Below are 17,222 nucleotides of genomic sequence, written 5' to 3' on the forward strand. Positions count from 1 at the left end.
CTGGCTTAAAACGATAGGACTTTCATGGGGCCACATTCTTGTCCAGCACAACGGTCGGTGGGATTATCCGCCGTTATGAGATGTATTTCTAGTTAATAGAAAGCTGAGAAATTTATGAGTATCGGTATTGATTGCTGCTTTGCACTCTTTTGGTATCCTCGTACGTCTTTGGTGATAGGCGGTTGAGAGAGGCCATAGCACCTCTGCCTGCTGTCCATGTAGTCGTGGACTACCCACGTACTTGCTCTGTACCTGAGGGAATGAGATGCTTGTTGCATAGCCTCGATCTTAGATTTCACGATTCAGCTCTGCAAGGTACCAGACGCAGGTTGACTCATCACTGCCATTCGACACACGCGGTGACACGAGTACTTGTGACATGTACTGGTGGCAGTGCAGATAAGTCTCTCTGTTAGTATCTTGTGCAATCCGAAACAATTGGTCAGATTCGGCATGGGGTTATTAGGCGGATGTCTCAGTGGGTTGGCAAATGTGGCTGGTAAACCAACATTGTATGGATACCGTCACCCCTCTCACTGTCCCGCCTTATAACGTCAAGCCACTGTGATATGTTTGGGAATATTGGTTTCCAGATGGTGACTTGTCTTTGAGCTGGTGATACGTATGTGAATTTACTTGATTGAGCTCATAATCCAGGCCTGGGAGACACAGATCGAATTCCATCTTGGCATTGACATTCTTGGTCCGAGATTCTTCTCATTCAATCCTCCGCTTTTCGGGCTTGCTTTAACACAAGTAACAACCTCGTCGTGAACGAGACATCAGTCCACCATGGCTCTAATCACACGCAATGTCCTGTTGTGTCTCTTCCTGTGTTTGGTGTTCTTCACCCTCCAAGCCCATGCATTTGGTGCCGGCAGTGCGTAACCCAGAGAGATATCTGGTCAGAAGACCCCCGCTGACACTCAGCACAGACATTGCCTCTATCTCTGCGGTAGAGGGCAAGAATTGGCGCCATGGCGATATCGAAGACGTCTTGAAGACTGTGGCCTGTATCCGTCATCACAAATGGAATTCGATGATGATCAAACGTGTCTACTTTGGGTATGCCGTACTCTAGTCTGGCGTAAACAAAGCGAGGGCTAACCGTCCGCCTCTAGGAATTGGCTTCGCGACTATTCTCAGGCCATGGATACCGGAGCTTTGAAGAAAGCACAGCCAGAAACCATTCGTATCTTGGTTTGGCTGCTATCGTTTCTTGGATTCGGGTATGCTACAGCCGAGTTCGAGGTCACTTCAGAGCGCCTCGGAGTATATCGACCTGAAGAACATATTGAGTAGGTTTATCCCTTTTCCTGCGCCAGCAACAAACTCTGACAGAGTCTTCAGCAACCCTAAAGACTACAATGACAACGAGGATGCCCGAAAGTTCGATGTACGCCTCCGCGGTCCGGTCAGAGACATTGAGCTACAAATCGATATGGAGACGGGCATGAAGAACTATATTGCGAATGGTAAAGGCGATTGGGCTACCAGCGCGGCTTTCGTCAAGTACAGCTTTGAACGTAGCATCCACCACGGCCGTCTCTACACCAATGGCCACGGATTCTTTAAAGGGAAAGATGAGGATCTAGCTGAGGCTTTGAGATGTCTTGGACAAGGCTTGCATACACTGGAAGATTTTGGTGCTCACACAAATTACGTTGAACTGGCGCTTCGGGAAATGGGCTTCCACAATGTATTTCCTCATGTGGGAACTGCCACCGCGATCAATCTACGCGGAAAACATGTTTTCCCACTTGTCACAGGCACTTTCGGGATGGTGGATTTCTATCACTCGGTCCTTGGAGAGGCAACCGATCATTTCACCCAGAGTGAAGTGAACGAGATGGACAATGCTCTCGGCACAGCTCAGCAAGCAGCGCAGTCATCAAATCCTTTGATGACATTGGTCAAACTTCTCTCCAAGGTCCCTGGAACCAAAGGCCTTTGTGATGAAGCGGAACAACTGCAAGCAAGCTCTCAGGCCCAAGCGCGTGCTAGTCAACACCAGGACTTTGGCGCGCAGGGGGGTTATCATGGAATTGAGGATTATGGAGGCTCCTCGAGGGGGATAGATGACTGGGAGAGTAGTCGGGCATCACATCCCAGCTATCCGTCGCAACATCAGTCTTTTGACGCAAATGCTTGGAATCAACAGCCTCAATCAGGTTATCAGCCACATTGGGAACAGAACCCACCTCAGTATCAACAGCAATCGCAGTGGCATGACCAAGGCATGCCGCAGAGTTTCAACAATCCACCACCCTCTCAACATCAATCTCAATGGAATGATCAGGGGATGAACCAAAACTATGCTGCACACGACCAATATGGCAATACACAGCAGGACTGGCAGCAACCACAACATCCGAGTTCTCATCCCTCGCAGCCTATGCAGTCAGCTAATCCAACACAACCACAACCACCACCATCGCAATCCGGTGGTCCCAGTTCAACCGCTCTCGAAGGACTCTCAAATTTTGACCCAGCCAAGACGGTCGCGCAGATCTATCCGATTCTAGCATTCCGAGATAAAGTTGTTCGGACAATCAGTGGCATCATCGAAAAGATTCCAGGTTTGGAGGCGCTTGTCGACCGTATCACCGAGACTTTGACGGTGTTCATCCTCTCACTCTTGGCACCTTTTGTACGACCAATTCTCAACGCAATCTCCAAGGCACTGCAGACGGGAAGTGAGGGTGTTCTGACTTCATCCGCAAAGCATCAATACGAGGTCTGGACGGATCCACATTGTACAGATCCCACGCACTCAATGCTGAGCAAGGACCACTTCAGCAACATGCTGAACGAACCTGCCGGCAATGTAGCGGCTGAGATTCTCAAATTTGTGGCTCCGCGAGTTCTATATGCTTGGGAACACCCTGATGTCCCGGTGCAACAGGTCATGCACGATGTCGAGAGTATATTCCATCATCCCGCCTTAAGAAATGAAAGACTCGAAGTCCATCGGAGTATGTTTGCTGCAGTAAAGCGATGGGTGGACGGCTTACCCGACAGGGGACGCAGTCTCGAGAGCCTGTTGAGTTCAGACGGTGTGCGAGCTGGTAAAAACCACAAAGGAGGCGTTAACGAGCATATACAGCACTCTGCTCCAAGCACCAGCGGAGCACACCATACAAGTTCTGGCCCACTGGGCGGCTTTGCGAGCTTCATCCCAGGTCAACAGCAGCATGGTGGCGGAGGAGGACACCAGTCTTCGTCAAACTCTGGAGCATTTGGTGGACTGGCGAATCTCATTCCTGGTGGACACCAGGGCGGCGGCCAAGGGAGCAATCCGCTGGGTATGGTAGGCAACGTGCTCGGAAATTTCACGGGGCATAAACCGGCGCAACAACAACATGGGGGAGGTGGTGGTCTGGGAAATATGTTGAGCATGGCCGAAAAGTTACCTATCCCTGGTGTCCACGGGGTCGCCGGCTCCTTGAACAAATACACGAAATTCATGGGCGGGTTTCCTGGAAGCGGAGCGCGCGGTCTAGACGATCAGGATCTCGGATCGAATGGCAGTGAATTAGGGGGATCAAAGGAACTGCACGAAGCCGCACTGCTTGGAGAGCGCTCGGCTGCAGACAACAGATCGCCCAGTCCCATGCCCTTACAGCCACCTCCCGGGTACGAGCAATACGGTCGACAAGATGCTGGTAGTTATGGATACGGTCAAGAAGGACAAAACTATCAATACCAGACCGCCTACCAGGATCCATACCAGAGTCAGGGTCAGTATCATGGTGGCGGTGGCGGCGAAAGTGCGGGTTATTATGGAGGACGTTGACGAAAGGACGCGATCTAGAAACCACAGGAAGAGGGACGAGGCAATACACCGTGTGAAGGGTGTGGCTTGCCGCCCAATAAGTCTTCCGATCATAGATTATCATTGAATTTATCAATTGCTGTTAGAAGAAGCGAGGCTACGGAGGTTACAACTTGTCAAATCCGCCGTGTCTCCCGCGTCCATCGGCAAATCGAGCAGCACCAGCCATACTCTCCATCTGGACTACTTTGACCCCGTGATCGTACTCGTACCTCATAGCATCCTCAAAATTCTGGGCATTATATGCGGCATAGTAGCAAGAATCTCGGTCAGAGTTCATACACGCGTTGGGAAACCTCAGTAGTGATTCGGCGAGTTTCGTGGCTTCTTCGAGCGCCTTGCCCTTGGGAACGACCCTGTTTGCGAGACCCATTGACAGAGCTTCCTGCGCAGAGACTGGTCGTCCGGTAAGAATCATATCCAATGCTCGTCCTAGGCCAACGATGGCTTGTAAGCGGACTGTGCCGCCGTCAATCAGCGGCACACCCCAGCGACGACAGTAGACGCCGAAGGTTGCGTCCTCTTCAACCACCCGCATGTCGGCCAGAAGGCTCAATTCGAGGCCGCCGGCAACGGCATGACCTGCCACTGCAGCAATGACGGGCTTTCTCACCTGCAACCTCGACGGACCCATGGGACCGCAGTTGCGGCCTTGAACCGGTTGCAGATGATCTCTATCCAGCGGATCCAGAGTGGCTGGATCTTGTTTGGACTGCGCTGTCAGGTCGACAAGGTCTGCGCCGGCGCAGAAGGCTCCCTCGGACCCAGTAAGGATGGCGACTTTCTGCGAGGCGTCCTCCTCGAACTCAATAAAGGCCGAGTACAGAGCGCGGGCGGTGGATGGATTCACGGCATTGCGGCGATGGGGCCGGGTGATGGTGATTGTAGTGATTCCAGATGAGGTTTTGGAGACGGTGATGGACGATTGGCTCATGATTGCTGTGAGAGGGATATACAAGGAAACAAAGGACAATGGCTGAACAAGGGTATTCAATTGGGTCGATCTTTGTTATGGAGAGAAAGGTGTTTGGGCTAGGAGAGCTGAAGTGGTACTTTGCATTGATAGCCTTGCGAGGTGCAGCATGCGCCACTTGGTGGTTTTCAGCTTCCGAGGCTCACAAGGCTGCGAGAGAGACCAACTCGCCCAGAGCCTAGAAACTCAATCTCGCCACCAACACCAGGGCTGAATTAAACATACGAGTATGGGCGAAGATGAGATCTGACGGGGCTTGTTCCGAGTACAGGTGTTTCATGTTTTCTCCAGTTGCTGGATCGTATCTATACTTGTATCTCCCATCTGGCGTCTCGCCTGTCTGTCGCTTGTCGCTACGAAATGCTGAATCTGTGGCCAGTCGATCAAATCTGTCTGTCTGCTGCGCCACGAGTGCTGGCGCTTTGCACCACTGGACGGCCTGGGTTGAAACCTGGATGGGCAACCGAATGGCTGTTTGGGTCTTTACCATGCGCAACCGAAGTGGGCATTCGGGCGCCAGGCGGGCCGTCTAGACTAGAGGTGGCCTAGGCGTCGCACCGCTGCTTGGACGCGGGCTGTAGCACCTAGACTGATTGGCCTCCGAGGGCCCTCGAACCCCCCTTAGGTGCTCCTGTGCGTTTGGTGGCGCCAGTGGCGCGTTACCAACGACGTCACTGACGTTTGGAGGCACCAACACAAGGCATGCGATCCTCACACAGTCTATCTCGATCTTCATTCCTTGCCTTTCGATCGTCAGAACACGTACTTCCCAAGCCCTCTATTCCAACTTTTTGATCTTGCTTTCCTTTGTGTGTTGAATCTCTTCTTTCTCCATTCTTACAACAACCGTCATTGATTCCCTCCTCTTGCTTTGTCCTTGTACTTATTTCGAGACCCCCTGAAAGGACGGTCCCTTTCACCAGAAACTGCGGCCCCAGCTTAATATCGCTGGTCAGTGACGTCCACTGCATTACCCACCTCTCAGGTTCCCAACGCGTACGCAGGCCGTCACAAGAACGCCAGTCATGCTACGACCAATCCTTTAGCAACGAGCATTAATGATACAAGATATCTTCACGCAGAAAAAGAAGAATACCGCAACAAAGTCAAGCATAATACAAAATGTCGTTGAACGACACCCTAAATCTTGGTGGGAACACCACCGCAGCAGAACAGAAGAATGGCCAAAGTGCTGGTCAATTCGCTGCGTCCTTGGTCACTGCCATTGCAGTGTTCGGGATCCAAATCGGACTGTTTCTCGTCATCAAGGACCGCTTCGCCAGAATATACCAGCCGCGGACATACCTCGTCCCAGAAAGAGAACGGACCACCCCTTCACCCCCAGGCTGGTGGAAATGGATCAAGCCTGTGACTGCCACTTCAAACTCCGAATTCGTCCAAAAGTGTGGCCTGGATGCTTATTTCTTCCTGAGATATCTGCGTACGCTGCTCAAAATATTTGTTCCGGCGGCCTTGGTTATCTTGCCAATTCTTATTCCTCTCAACATGGTCGATGGTCGTGGGGCACAATTTGCACTCGGGAAAAATGAAAATGAGAGCAATGTGACGGGCTTGGATCAGCTGGCTTGGGGGAATGTCGCTCCCAACCACACAGGTCGATATTGGGCTCACTGGCTGCTGGCCTTGGGTCTTATTGTCTGGATATGTTACGTGTCTTTCGACGAACTACGAGGCTACATCCGAATGCGGCAGGCGTACTTGACCTCCCCCCAACATCGTCTGCGTGCCTCTGCTACCACTGTGCTGGTGAGCTCGATACCTCAGAAGTGGTGCAACGTCGAGGCTCTTGATGGCCTCTATGACGTGTTCCCTGGCGGACTGAGAAACATCTGGATCAACCGCAACTTTGACGAGCTCAGTGCCAAGATAAAACGACGCGATAAGCTCGCTAAAACCCTTGAAGCAGCCGAAACAGAGCTTATCAGGAAATGTTTCAAAAAGCACGAGGAGGGTATTGCCAAAGCTGAGAAGGAGGCCGGCAAGAAACTCACCAAGGAGGAAAAGAAGCTGCGAGCTACCATTAGGGATGAAGCTGGTGATCGAGCAGCCCATGGCCATGGAACCTCGACTGGAAATCCTCATCAGATTGAGCATAACCTCCACGATGTCCTCCACGGCCATCAGGCTGGTTCTCACTCGGAGTCAAGCGATGATGAGGAGGACGAGATTCCCGAGCCTCAACGAGACCGGTTCAATATCCCCATCATTGGCGGAGGTATATCTGCGGTCACTCACGGTCTAGACAAAGTTGGCAAAGGATTACTGGGAGGTATTCGTGGTGCCAACAAGGGAGTCACTGACACCATCGACACCACCAATGGTTTCGTGGCAGCTGATGTCGAACAAAAGGAATTGGGCCGCAGTTCTCACGACGACAACGATGAAGTAGAAGGAGTCAGATCAACGGCATCCAAGAACCACAAAGCATACGGACAACCGCGAACAACACGTGCCAAAGATGCCTCTGCAAAGAATGACAGCTCACTTGACGACCGGGGAAGGACAATGGAGAATTCCACCGCTCAAAGATCCCAAAGCCCGATCTCTCAAGGTAGTACAATGGGGGGTGAAAAGGCTCGACCAGAAAAGCAATTGACTAGAGTTGAAAAGTTCAAAAAAGCCATAGGTCTCGGCTCAGACGAAAAGGAGCCAGTCGACTACCCATCTGCGTTTGAATGGAACTTTGAACACGACCCTGATGATGCAGCCTGGCGACGTTATTTGAGCGATAAGGATCGCGAAACCATGCGACTACCAATATTCGGCTGGCAATGGATGCCTTCGCTGCCTCTAATGGGCGAAAAGGTTGACACCATTCGATACTGCCGAAAGGAGGTTGCTCGGCTCAATGTCGAAATAGAGGATGATCAAGCCCATCCTGAACGGTTCCCACTGATGAACTCCGCCTTTGTCCAGTTCAATCACCAGGTCGCGGCACACATGGCGTGTCAAGCTGTCAGTCACCATCTACCCAAGCAGATGGCTCCACGCTTGGTCGAGATCGATCCCAATGATGTGATTTGGGACAACATGTCGATCCCATGGTGGTCTGCATATATTCGAACAGGCGGGGTTGTCGCTATTGTGGTTGGTATGATCATCCTCTGGGCCATCCCCATCGCTTTCACGTCGGCTCTTTCGCAGCTCGAGACTGCTGCAAAGACGTGGGAGTGGCTTCATTGGGTTCTCAAAATTCCTGCTTGGATCCGAAGTGTCCTTCAAGGTGTGTTGCCCGCGGCCCTGCTCGGTCTACTACTGTTCCTGCTCCCCCTAATCCTTCGGTTCCTGGTACGATGCCAGGGAACACCGTCTGGGATGCTTGTAGAGCTCTCAGTTCAACGCTACTACTTTTGCTTCCTGTTCGTCCAGTTGTTCCTGGTCGTCTCAATCGCCTCGGCGTTGACCCAGTTCTTTGCGCTTTTCACAAGCGTAGACGGCTGGACCAATGTCCCGAGTCTCCTGGGCAACAACATCCCAAAGGCCAGCAATTATTTCTTCTCATACATGCTCCTCCAGGCCTTGTCAGTGAGTGCTGGAGCTCTGCTGCAAGTCGGCTCGCTCATCGGATGGTTCGTCCTCGCCCCTCTCTTCGACAATACAGCCCGGGCCAAATTCACACGACAGACTCAATTGCAAAACATCCAGTGGGGAACATTCTTCCCCGTGTATACTAACCTGGCATGCATCGGTTTGATCTATTCCGTTATCTCGCCTCTGATCCTTCTCTTCAACATCGTCACCTTCTCGCTGTTTTGGTTTGTCTACCGGTATAACACACTTTACGTCAATCGCTTTACTCGCGACACTGGTGGTCTCTTGTATCCCAACGCCATCAATTTCACCTTTGTCGGTGTCTATGTGATGGAGGTTGCTCTTATTGGCATGTTTTTCTTGGTCAGAGATCAACACGGGAACGTCGCTTGCTCAGGCCAAGCAATCGGGATGATTGTGATCCTTATCCTCACCGCCGGTTATCAGTTGCTCCTAAACAATGCTTTCAGCCCATTGTTTAGATACCTTCCGATCACTCTCGAGGATGATGCAGTCAGACGAGACGAGGAATTTGCCCGAGCAATGCAAAGAAAACATGGACTCATTGAGAATGAGAATGAAGATGAAGATCTCGAAGACCAGCTGGAGCGTAACGAGCGACAGTCGATGGAGGAAGACCGCCAACAACACGAGATTGAACTTCAAGATATCGAAAAGGGGAGACGGGATAGACTCGAACGACAAAGGTCTCAGAAGTTGCCTGACCTTGAGCCATACGAGTTCCAAAATCCAGAGATCGCGATGAATTTGGACCAAGATAGCAGAGGTGTTCGAATGATGAAAGCAGCAGCCCACATGACGGCCGACAAGACGAAAGGCCTAGTGCCGCGCAATATTTCTCAGAGAAACAATCGCAAATCCTGGGCCGACAGGGATAACACAAGGAACCGTCGAGCATCGAACTTTGGTGAATGGGAGAATCCCTCACAAAGTAGAAGCCTATCACAAGTCGGTGGAGCATCGAACCGTCAGTCCCATCATTTGCAACAACCAAAGGGTGTCTTTGACAAGCTCAACAACTTCAACCCGGTCACGGGCAATGAGAAGGACATTGAAGCACAACGTGCGGCCCGGAACCAACTTGCCGATGCTCTTTTTGGAGGAGTCAATGACGAACTGGAGGATCTGACCCCGGAAGAGCGCGATAAACTCGTGCAGAGGGCTTTCCAACATAGTGCACTCCGAGCCAAAAGACCTGTCATCTGGATTCCTCGGGATGAACTCGGCGTTAGTGACGACGAGGTGCACCGGATGGGCCGCTTCAGCCATCACCTTTGGGTGAGCAATGTCCGACAGGGTCTTGATTCCAAAGGCCGGTGTGTCTACAGTGGCGCTCCGCCTGATTTCAGCGAGGTGGATGTGATCCAGCTCTAAATGCTCACAGAGAAGCAATGTAACGAAGTTGGCGAATGATGAAAATGGTCGTCGTCGTTTGCGAGGCGTTTGTTAGACCCGATATTGGGCATATCAGTCTATTGAGAAGCAACCGAAGCAATGATTAATGTACCTGTCAGCGAGAGACTGCACGGTCTTTCACCGAGATTTTGATGTCCATAGAGCTGCGACGATACCCTTCGAATGCATGTAACAATACTGAGAATAGATGGTCAATATTGTATTTCAATTCGCTATACCAATCCGCTGCAATGCATATACCTTGCTTGTCCGTGCCAGGTTGCCATGCCTCGAGTTCTGACAGTGAACAGAGCAGAGCATAGCAGTAGAGCGGAGCGACATGATGGTGTATGGTCCAAATGACCGTTTCTCCTCGGATGGATACGAGAAATGTTCGAGACCTGCATGGAGGGTTCGGGTTGAGAGAGAAAGAGAGTCGTGGTACAAACATGGATGTATATCCGCCCTTTCATTGATTTGCTCAAAACTCCCCCAAAACTCCAGATAGGCCAGCCAGATAGTGAGCTAGCTACATACTGTACATACTGTGCATACGTACCTCATGTAGTTCAATCTCACCAAATCTTCCGTCCTCCGTCCTTAGACATACATACATACGTGCATATCTCCCCTCCCCTCGCCTCGAGTTTTGTGCCTCACCCTCACGCGCCCAACGACGTGAGAACGACGCAAGAAGCCTCATCCGCCGTGTTGCAGACATTGTTCCTACCCAGGCCCTTGAATTTGGGGCCCGTGGGCCCGCTGACAAACTTGATCTGGCCGAGCAGGTCGACCTGGCCCGTGGCGTTGAGGGGCAGTTGCACGTCGCCCCAGACGCCGGCGAAGTCGAGCCAGGCCGTGGGGTCGCGGGCGTTGTAGGCGGTGAATTTTTGAGAGGCGTTGTCGAACGAGTAGAACAGGGCGTTGTGCAGGGGGTCCCAGAGCGGGCCGCGCCCGGTTTCGTCGGTCACAGGCGAGATGGGCAGGCCGGTCCCCAGGTTGAGGCCGGTGATGTTGAGCGGGTGGGCGCCCGGGGTCGCGTAGTTGGCGTGGGTACCGTTGGCCGGGTAGACGATGGGGCGGGCACCGGTTTGGAATTTCTGCACGGCGCTGAACGTGAACGCCTGGCCACTGGAGTGTTGGCTGTACCATATCGCGTGGGGGGTTTCGTTCTGGAACCGCACCATGACGTGTTCCCAGTCGCCGACGTGGTCGCCCAGCTCGAGCACGGGGAGTCCAAAGATCCAGTCGCCGCGGTTGTAGGCGTAGAAGAAGAAGAAGAACGCGTCGAGGATGTTGTCGGGCTTTTCCACCGTCACGACGGCCGAGGCGGTCGTGTTGCAGGGTAAAGAGCCATCCGGGTTGGGCTCCACGCCGTGGAACCACGGAGGGAGGGCGCGGATGCCTTGATCGGACGTGAGGGAGACGTTGCGGCCGTTGTTGCTGAATTGGTTCAGGCTGTCGAGATTAGTCAAGGTCAATGGCGCAGGTGGACTGATGTTCTGCCCGTCAAAGTCCTCGGGGTGGCTGTTGGCTACTTGGAGGGCGATGGAACTGGGAAAGAAGGCTTCCATGGGATCGAGAAACAACACGGGAGCTGTGGTCAGGACATTCTTGTCAGCTAAATTTCTCCCGTTGCGAGAACCACATTGGGATCCTTCTTCCCTGAGAAACCCAAGGAAGAAACGCCCAAAGATAGATAGAGAGACGCATACCATATTGTCGGACGAATGCTGGGACCGTGGTTCGTTTCTCGTGTTCAATCGCAGCCACCGAACCTGCGAGCAAATAGAAGAGGACCAAGTAGTCTTGCGAGACACGCATTTTGATCTGTTACCAACTTTGCGTAGTTGGAGTTGTCCTGAGAGGAAACAGTGCCACGGCGCACCTGGTCATCTTTATGAGACGGGAACAATGGCACGCTCTTGAAAGGTCCAAGGCGTGCATCGCAGTCCTGGGAGATTGCATCCAGCACATCCATTTCGAGATGTGACCACCACCGGCTCTGTAAATTCTGAATCTGGCTAGTGCTCGGGGTGTCAGTCATCGGATGAGGCATAATTGATGGCGTATACAAGTACTCGTACTCCGGGATGTCCAACACCACAGGTTTCGTCATGGGGACGCACGCGTAGTCTTGACCAGGCAATCCTCGCACGTAAAGAACCATAAAAATGGGGATAGGCGCCTTGATGACAGTGGGGGCAGATTTCTGAAACAAAGGCCAATCACTGTCAGCAGAAAATAACTGTGCTAGTCGGAACACTTTGATCCGTTGGGCAAGCAAGTACTGATGTCGGATAAAACCAAACCTCAAAAAGGGGCTCAGCCTTCACGTGTGCAAGGTCCGGGTACGGCCGACAGCATAGGGACGAAACGTCGCAGCACAGATGTGTTGCGCTTCCAATCACCCTTGCCTCGATCAAAGACATTAATCAGACGGAAAAGACGGATGGCAGTGAGATGAAGGTCGAAGTTTCTCCTTATTAAATGTCAAGCCGAAGGACAAGGTCAGGCGGGAGGTAAGGACATTGTGAGCCCTCCGCTGGTGCCACTGGCCAATCCCGCACTCAAATCAAGAATCGAACATTGAACATAACATTTTGAGGAGGGTTCCGATGTGGAGCATGTCATCCTGACAAGACGTCTTCCATTGCAGTGAGACCTGTTAAAGTCTCACTTTATATGCGCCTGTTCTGTCTGCCGCCGGGAATATTTGGATGCTGATGGGTCTGCTTCATCACAGTGTGAGGTGATAGTTGACGGGGGCTTGCTATGCGGCCATGATGGTGACTTGGATCTCGAGTTACGAGCATGTTTCCTCAACAAAGCATGTCAAGGGATTGCCAGGAGGCAGATTGTCGTTGATACATGACAACCCAGAATGATGTCAAGAGCAGTTCAGCACGTGACCGCAAGAACCATGGCTTGGCACTGGGATGAACACCATCGAACGCGATCCATATTGAAAACATTGCCAAGAGTGGTTTCTGGAGAAATGTCGGAGAAATGTTGGATGCGATACACAGTCCTGACAGTGTAGGATTAGAGACACTGCCCAGCTTTCACTCACGCACCATGCTCTGTGCTCAAAACCAACTCTTCTAGCCAGACCGATTTCTGGTCCTTCCAAGTGCCAATCTCCAACCCAAACTGATTAAGGCCATTCGTTTGCTGATTGGCGATAATCACGCTCATTTCTCCCAGAGAATGCGTTCTTGCCTTCGCTTCCCTTGCTTGCTCTTTCACTCCAGTTGTGCCTCCCGAATCTTTAGCCCTTCTCAGAACTTTCCATGACCTTTTTGGGGAGTGCGAGTCTCAAGGGTGGACGGAAGATCTCGAATGGTTGATGCTGATCTCGGCGGTGCAAGTCTGTTGCGGTTGCTGGAGAGATTCCTGCACTGGAATACATAGTAGCCGTCGTGCCTGTTTGTCCTGTTCACTTCCTTGCGCTCACTACCTATTCCCGAATCCTTCATCGGTAGGAGATGAGCGCTGCTGTTTGGGGTGTTAAGTCTTCGCTCAACCGTTGTCTGAACGATAAATTGGCTCGTGCGCTCAAACTCGGGGGCCACTCATAGGCAAGACCGAAGAACTCAAACTGGGTATGGACGAGGTAATTTTGTTTCATAGACATCTCTTTTGACTCAGACTCTTCGTCCTTGCAAAACAGATGTCCCAATCCGAGTGTCTCAGTCCCCAACCATGCCTCGAACTCTCTCAATCCGGCTCACAGCCTTCTCCAACCGTTCTAGCCTCTTCCTCTTCTCAACATCCCTCTGCTCCAACACTTTGACCCTCTCTTCCAACTTTGCCCGGGCTTTCCTTTCATTTGCTACCATCTCATTTGCCTGTCCAAATAATTGTGCGGTGAGCTCTTCTAGCTCAGTTTGAGTTTGTGACAGGGAGGATTCGGCTCGGATTCGAAGCGTCCGCTCTTCTTCCAGTGAAGATTGTAATGTTGAGAGGCTGACAGTCGATTGGTTGTTATCGGAGAGGGCCAGTGCAGAATTACCAAGTATCGTTCCTGCTCCAAAAAAAGGCGTTTTGGGCGGAGATAACGTGGTGCTGCCAAAGACGGCGGCGTTGTTTTGTGGGAATGTGCCTGTGGCTGGTGTCAAGGGATTCTGTCCCCCGAGACTGCTATTGGCTTCCCTTCTACGCCCTGGAAGAAGGGCGCTGATGCTTGCCAGCCTCGACTGTTGCTGTGGCGGCGGCGTTTGGGCCTGCGTTGTCATAGAACCTGACCCTTCTAGCGGTGAAATGCTCATCCTCGCATTCGGCTTTGCCTGTTGCTGCTGTTGCTGAGACTTAGAGTACGCATCGCGTAGGTTTGTGATTTCATCCTCGTAGTCTGCAAGCTTGTCTACTGCTGCGGCGGCTTTGGAGTTGAGGAGCCGCACCTGCGCTTCAAGATCGCGGATGCGGCGACTGGCTTCGGCGGCTTCAGCGGAGGGGTCGGAGGGCGGGAGTAGGTGGTAGCCGCATTGCGGACACGTGTGATCGGGAGAAGGCTGATACGAGGTTGCAAACGACGGGTCCATGGGTGCAGTATTGAGGAGGATCGAGGTGGCCATCAGACATGCTTAAACAATCCGAAGAGAAATGTAGAGCCTGAACGACGAAGAAAATAGTTCATATGGGCATGAGAATCAGCTGGTGACGACCAGAGGAGATTATGTTATGAGATATCGAGTACGGGAAGAAACGTAGGCGCCTGTGAACAGCCACCTGAAGGTGATGTTTTGGTAGCGCGTCCAGGAACGGACCACTCGAACGCTGTGATGAAAGACAAAATTGGACAAATGCGACGCCAGCCAACAAGAACTTCAAACAATCTTAGCAACCAGAAGTATGATATTATTCCATGGCTCCAGCCGTATACAGAGCACACTCAAGTCCCTCGTAGTAGAGATTCGGTCGCTTGTCACATGGTGTGTTTCAGCAGCTCGTTAAAAACAAAGTGACGTGCCAGGCGTGCCAGGTTGGAGTGTCACGTGGAGTGGATAACAGCCGCCAGCACGTGTTTTGATCCGCCCAGTGCCGCCTCAAGGCTAGCACGTGACAAGCCACCCGAACCTCTTTGTGGAGCGTTTGCCCGCGCCAATGAAGTCTGGAACTCTGGCAACATCATCATCATCACTGTCACAATACAATACAAGTACTTGCACTTCCAAACTAGTCACCCGCTGCTTGTGAGCATGTCAACCCACTTGGTGGAGGCCGTGAGGCTGTAGTAGACCTTTCTTCTATCGCCGGCTTTGACTCTGTAACCTCGATATGCCCACCGAGGGATTCTGTAGCGTCTGGAGGCGCTTTTTCTTTTTTACTAAACAGTTTCGGATTCGATTGTGTCTGTACTTAGTCCTGCTTTATACGAGCTCAACCAGTCCAACTGGGTGCTGCGTTTCGCCGTTCCTCTGGTCAAGCCCGATATCTGGTCTTGGGACATACTGAATATTGAAAGAACTCCAGCAGAGCAGTAAGTTTTCTCTCAAAGAGCATCCGTCAGCTCGTGTCCAACGACCGGTCAACCGAAAAAGGGATCTTTCGTCTCCATCCGTGCAATTCAATTCTTCGCCAATCCTTCTCTCCCCCACGAATTTCTGAACAAGTGGTATCTCAGACGAAAAAAGGTAGAATGACATATTAAGCAAAGAGTTCCTCTTAGAAAAAGTATGGAATTGCAGCGCTGTAATCGTTAGCATACGAATCGTCGTCGGAGGCCAGAAAATCTTACGCAATAGCCAAAGTCGCCGTAACACCCAAAACTGCCCTGGTTCGCACCTTTTCTCTCTTCAGTTTCTCTTCCAGTACTCGCGCTTTCTTAGCAGGCTGTGCTGGAAGCTCGGCGTCAATGTCGCTGGGCTCTGGTTCTTGCGCTTTGCGCTTCTTCGAAATCTTTGGAGAGCTTTCCAGAGTCTTGGCCTCTTCGACCATCTTTCGGGCCGTCTCGAGCATTTTCTCGGTGTCTTCGGGGAGCGGTAGTTGGGGCAAGCCGGCCGGCATTTCGACCGTCACATTGGTGTGTGTAGTCTCCGTTGTGCCATCAACCTCAATGGATTGGTCCACTTCAACCTTGACCATTTCCGGCTCTGGGATTGTCGCCGGTGGACTAGGCAAAGCGGGTGACTCTGGTTTGGATTCTGTTTCTACCACAGATGCAGCGTCGTCTAGTGCCGACTGGAGAGAAGCGCTTGCAGCGTTTGCATTTGCTATGTTGGCCTCTTTCTGAGCCTTGGTCTGTCTTTTTCTGGGAGATGCCTTCGCTTTGATCGGGGTTGCAAGTTTGGCCGGAGACATAGACCGGGTGGTTCTCGAACGAGGCGCTTTCGTGGGAGCGCTCGGTTTAGCCTTGTCAGTGGGCAAATCAAATTTGGGAGGCGCGGCAATTGGTTTTTTGGCACTTGACGGCGTCTGCGAAATGTCTGTCGGGTCAAGAAGTGCTCGAATCCAATCCGATAGTTCATACTCCTCTGCGAGTTCCAAAGCTGGACCTATTGTTAGCCTTCAGTGTCCGCCGTTCGCGCCACGCAGCATACCGAATTCCGGAGCCACCCAGACATTGCCCGCAACTTCGTCCTGGCTTGTTGATTCAAGGCTCTTGAGGTAGTCACGCTCTTCCTTTTCTTCCATATGGGTCGCCCAAGGAAAGGCGATCTTGAACATGCCAGTCGCGCTCACGAAACCATCTTTACTTCTTCTCTGCAAAAAAGGGGGTCAGATACGGCGGAAGACTCGTTGCTGATTTCTTTCGTACCATGAGGAAATATGTCTCTGGGTGAGCTTGGTTCGACTGACTGGCGAAGATCTCGGAGCCCGTGAGGTCTTCCGGCAGGGGAGCCCGCAGATGCGCGTACTCGAAGGGACCCAGATTTTCTGCCCTTGTCGCATTCGATGTTCCCACTTGGCCCGGCTTGACTGTCAACTTCGTCTTGCCCAGTCGCCGACGACTGACCAGCTCCTCATCTGGATTATACATCAGTTCCTCCTCCTCCTACAATGTATAGCTCGCAGGACACGGACGTACAGGATGGTGCTGTGCCTGGCGCAACCAGGGGATTTCGCTTGCTGGGCAAAGGTCGCATCTTGATCTGCAACACGCGCACAATATACTAGGGGGGACTTGCGCGATGGAGAAGTGGTACGCGCAGGTAGGAGACAAAGGTCAATGCGAAAATAAGGAAAGGAAGGGGTGGATTGCTGAAAGCCCTGTCCGGCTCAAAGGAGAACAACTCAGTAGTCAGAAAGGTCAGATAAGAAAGGAAAAGCGATGAGTTGTCCGGTTGTCAGTGGGTGGACGAATTGAACGAGCGCGACAACACGGAGATGCGAAGAATGGGTAGAGCGCAATCGGCGAGTGAGGGAGTGGGAAACGAAGTTGAAAATGGGGGGGTGGGAGAGCTGGGTTGGAGCTGGGGAGGCTCCTGTTAGCATTATTAGGTA

The 17,222-nt window shown here is 52.0% G+C and overlaps 6 protein-coding genes across 6 annotated transcripts; 2 read left to right on the top strand and 4 right to left on the bottom strand.

Moving 5' to 3' along the window:
• Positions 1–792: 792 nt before the first annotated feature.
• On the top strand, positions 793–3,796 carry AYO20_07460 (hypothetical protein; the record flags this gene model as incomplete). The annotated part of the gene is made up of 4 exons (XM_022645745.1): positions 793–880; positions 936–1,065; positions 1,122–1,298; positions 1,351–3,796. 4 exons carry the CDS (start codon positions 793–795, stop codon positions 3,794–3,796), a joined length of 2,841 nt encoding a protein of 946 aa, XP_022498310.1.
• A 145-nt stretch (positions 3,797–3,941) lies between these two features.
• On the bottom strand, positions 3,942–4,769 carry AYO20_07461 (hypothetical protein; the record flags this gene model as incomplete). The annotated part of the gene is made up of 1 exon (XM_022645746.1): positions 3,942–4,769. The coding sequence occupies one exon, from the start codon at positions 4,767–4,769 to the stop codon at positions 3,942–3,944; it is 828 nt and encodes a 275-aa protein (XP_022498311.1).
• A 1,161-nt stretch (positions 4,770–5,930) lies between these two features.
• On the top strand, positions 5,931–9,755 carry AYO20_07462 (hypothetical protein; the record flags this gene model as incomplete). Its single annotated transcript, XM_022645747.1, has 1 exon — positions 5,931–9,755. One exon carries the CDS (start codon positions 5,931–5,933, stop codon positions 9,753–9,755), a length of 3,825 nt encoding a protein of 1,274 aa, XP_022498312.1.
• A 683-nt stretch (positions 9,756–10,438) lies between these two features.
• Positions 10,439–11,835, bottom strand: AYO20_07463 (hypothetical protein; the record flags this gene model as incomplete). The annotated part of the gene is made up of 3 exons (XM_022645748.1): positions 10,439–11,397; positions 11,492–11,606; positions 11,665–11,835. The coding sequence occupies 3 exons, from the start codon at positions 11,833–11,835 to the stop codon at positions 10,439–10,441; spliced, it is 1,245 nt and encodes a 414-aa protein (XP_022498313.1).
• Positions 11,836–13,468: 1,633 nt separating this feature from the next.
• On the bottom strand, positions 13,469–14,320 carry AYO20_07464 (hypothetical protein; the record flags this gene model as incomplete). Its single annotated transcript, XM_022645749.1, has 1 exon — positions 13,469–14,320. The coding sequence occupies one exon, from the start codon at positions 14,318–14,320 to the stop codon at positions 13,469–13,471; it is 852 nt and encodes a 283-aa protein (XP_022498314.1).
• A 1,192-nt stretch (positions 14,321–15,512) lies between these two features.
• AYO20_07465 (hypothetical protein) lies at positions 15,513–16,864 on the bottom strand (the record flags this gene model as incomplete). The annotated part of the gene is made up of 4 exons (XM_022645750.1): positions 15,513–16,273; positions 16,319–16,481; positions 16,537–16,745; positions 16,807–16,864. 4 exons carry the CDS (start codon positions 16,862–16,864, stop codon positions 15,513–15,515), a joined length of 1,191 nt encoding a protein of 396 aa, XP_022498315.1.
• Positions 16,865–17,222: the final 358 nt, after the last annotated feature.

Source organism: Fonsecaea nubica (genome assembly GCF_001646965.1).
Source record: "Fonsecaea nubica strain CBS 269.64 chromosome Unknown Scaff52, whole genome shotgun sequence".
NCBI classification, from domain to species: domain Eukaryota; kingdom Fungi; phylum Ascomycota; class Eurotiomycetes; order Chaetothyriales; family Herpotrichiellaceae; genus Fonsecaea; species Fonsecaea nubica.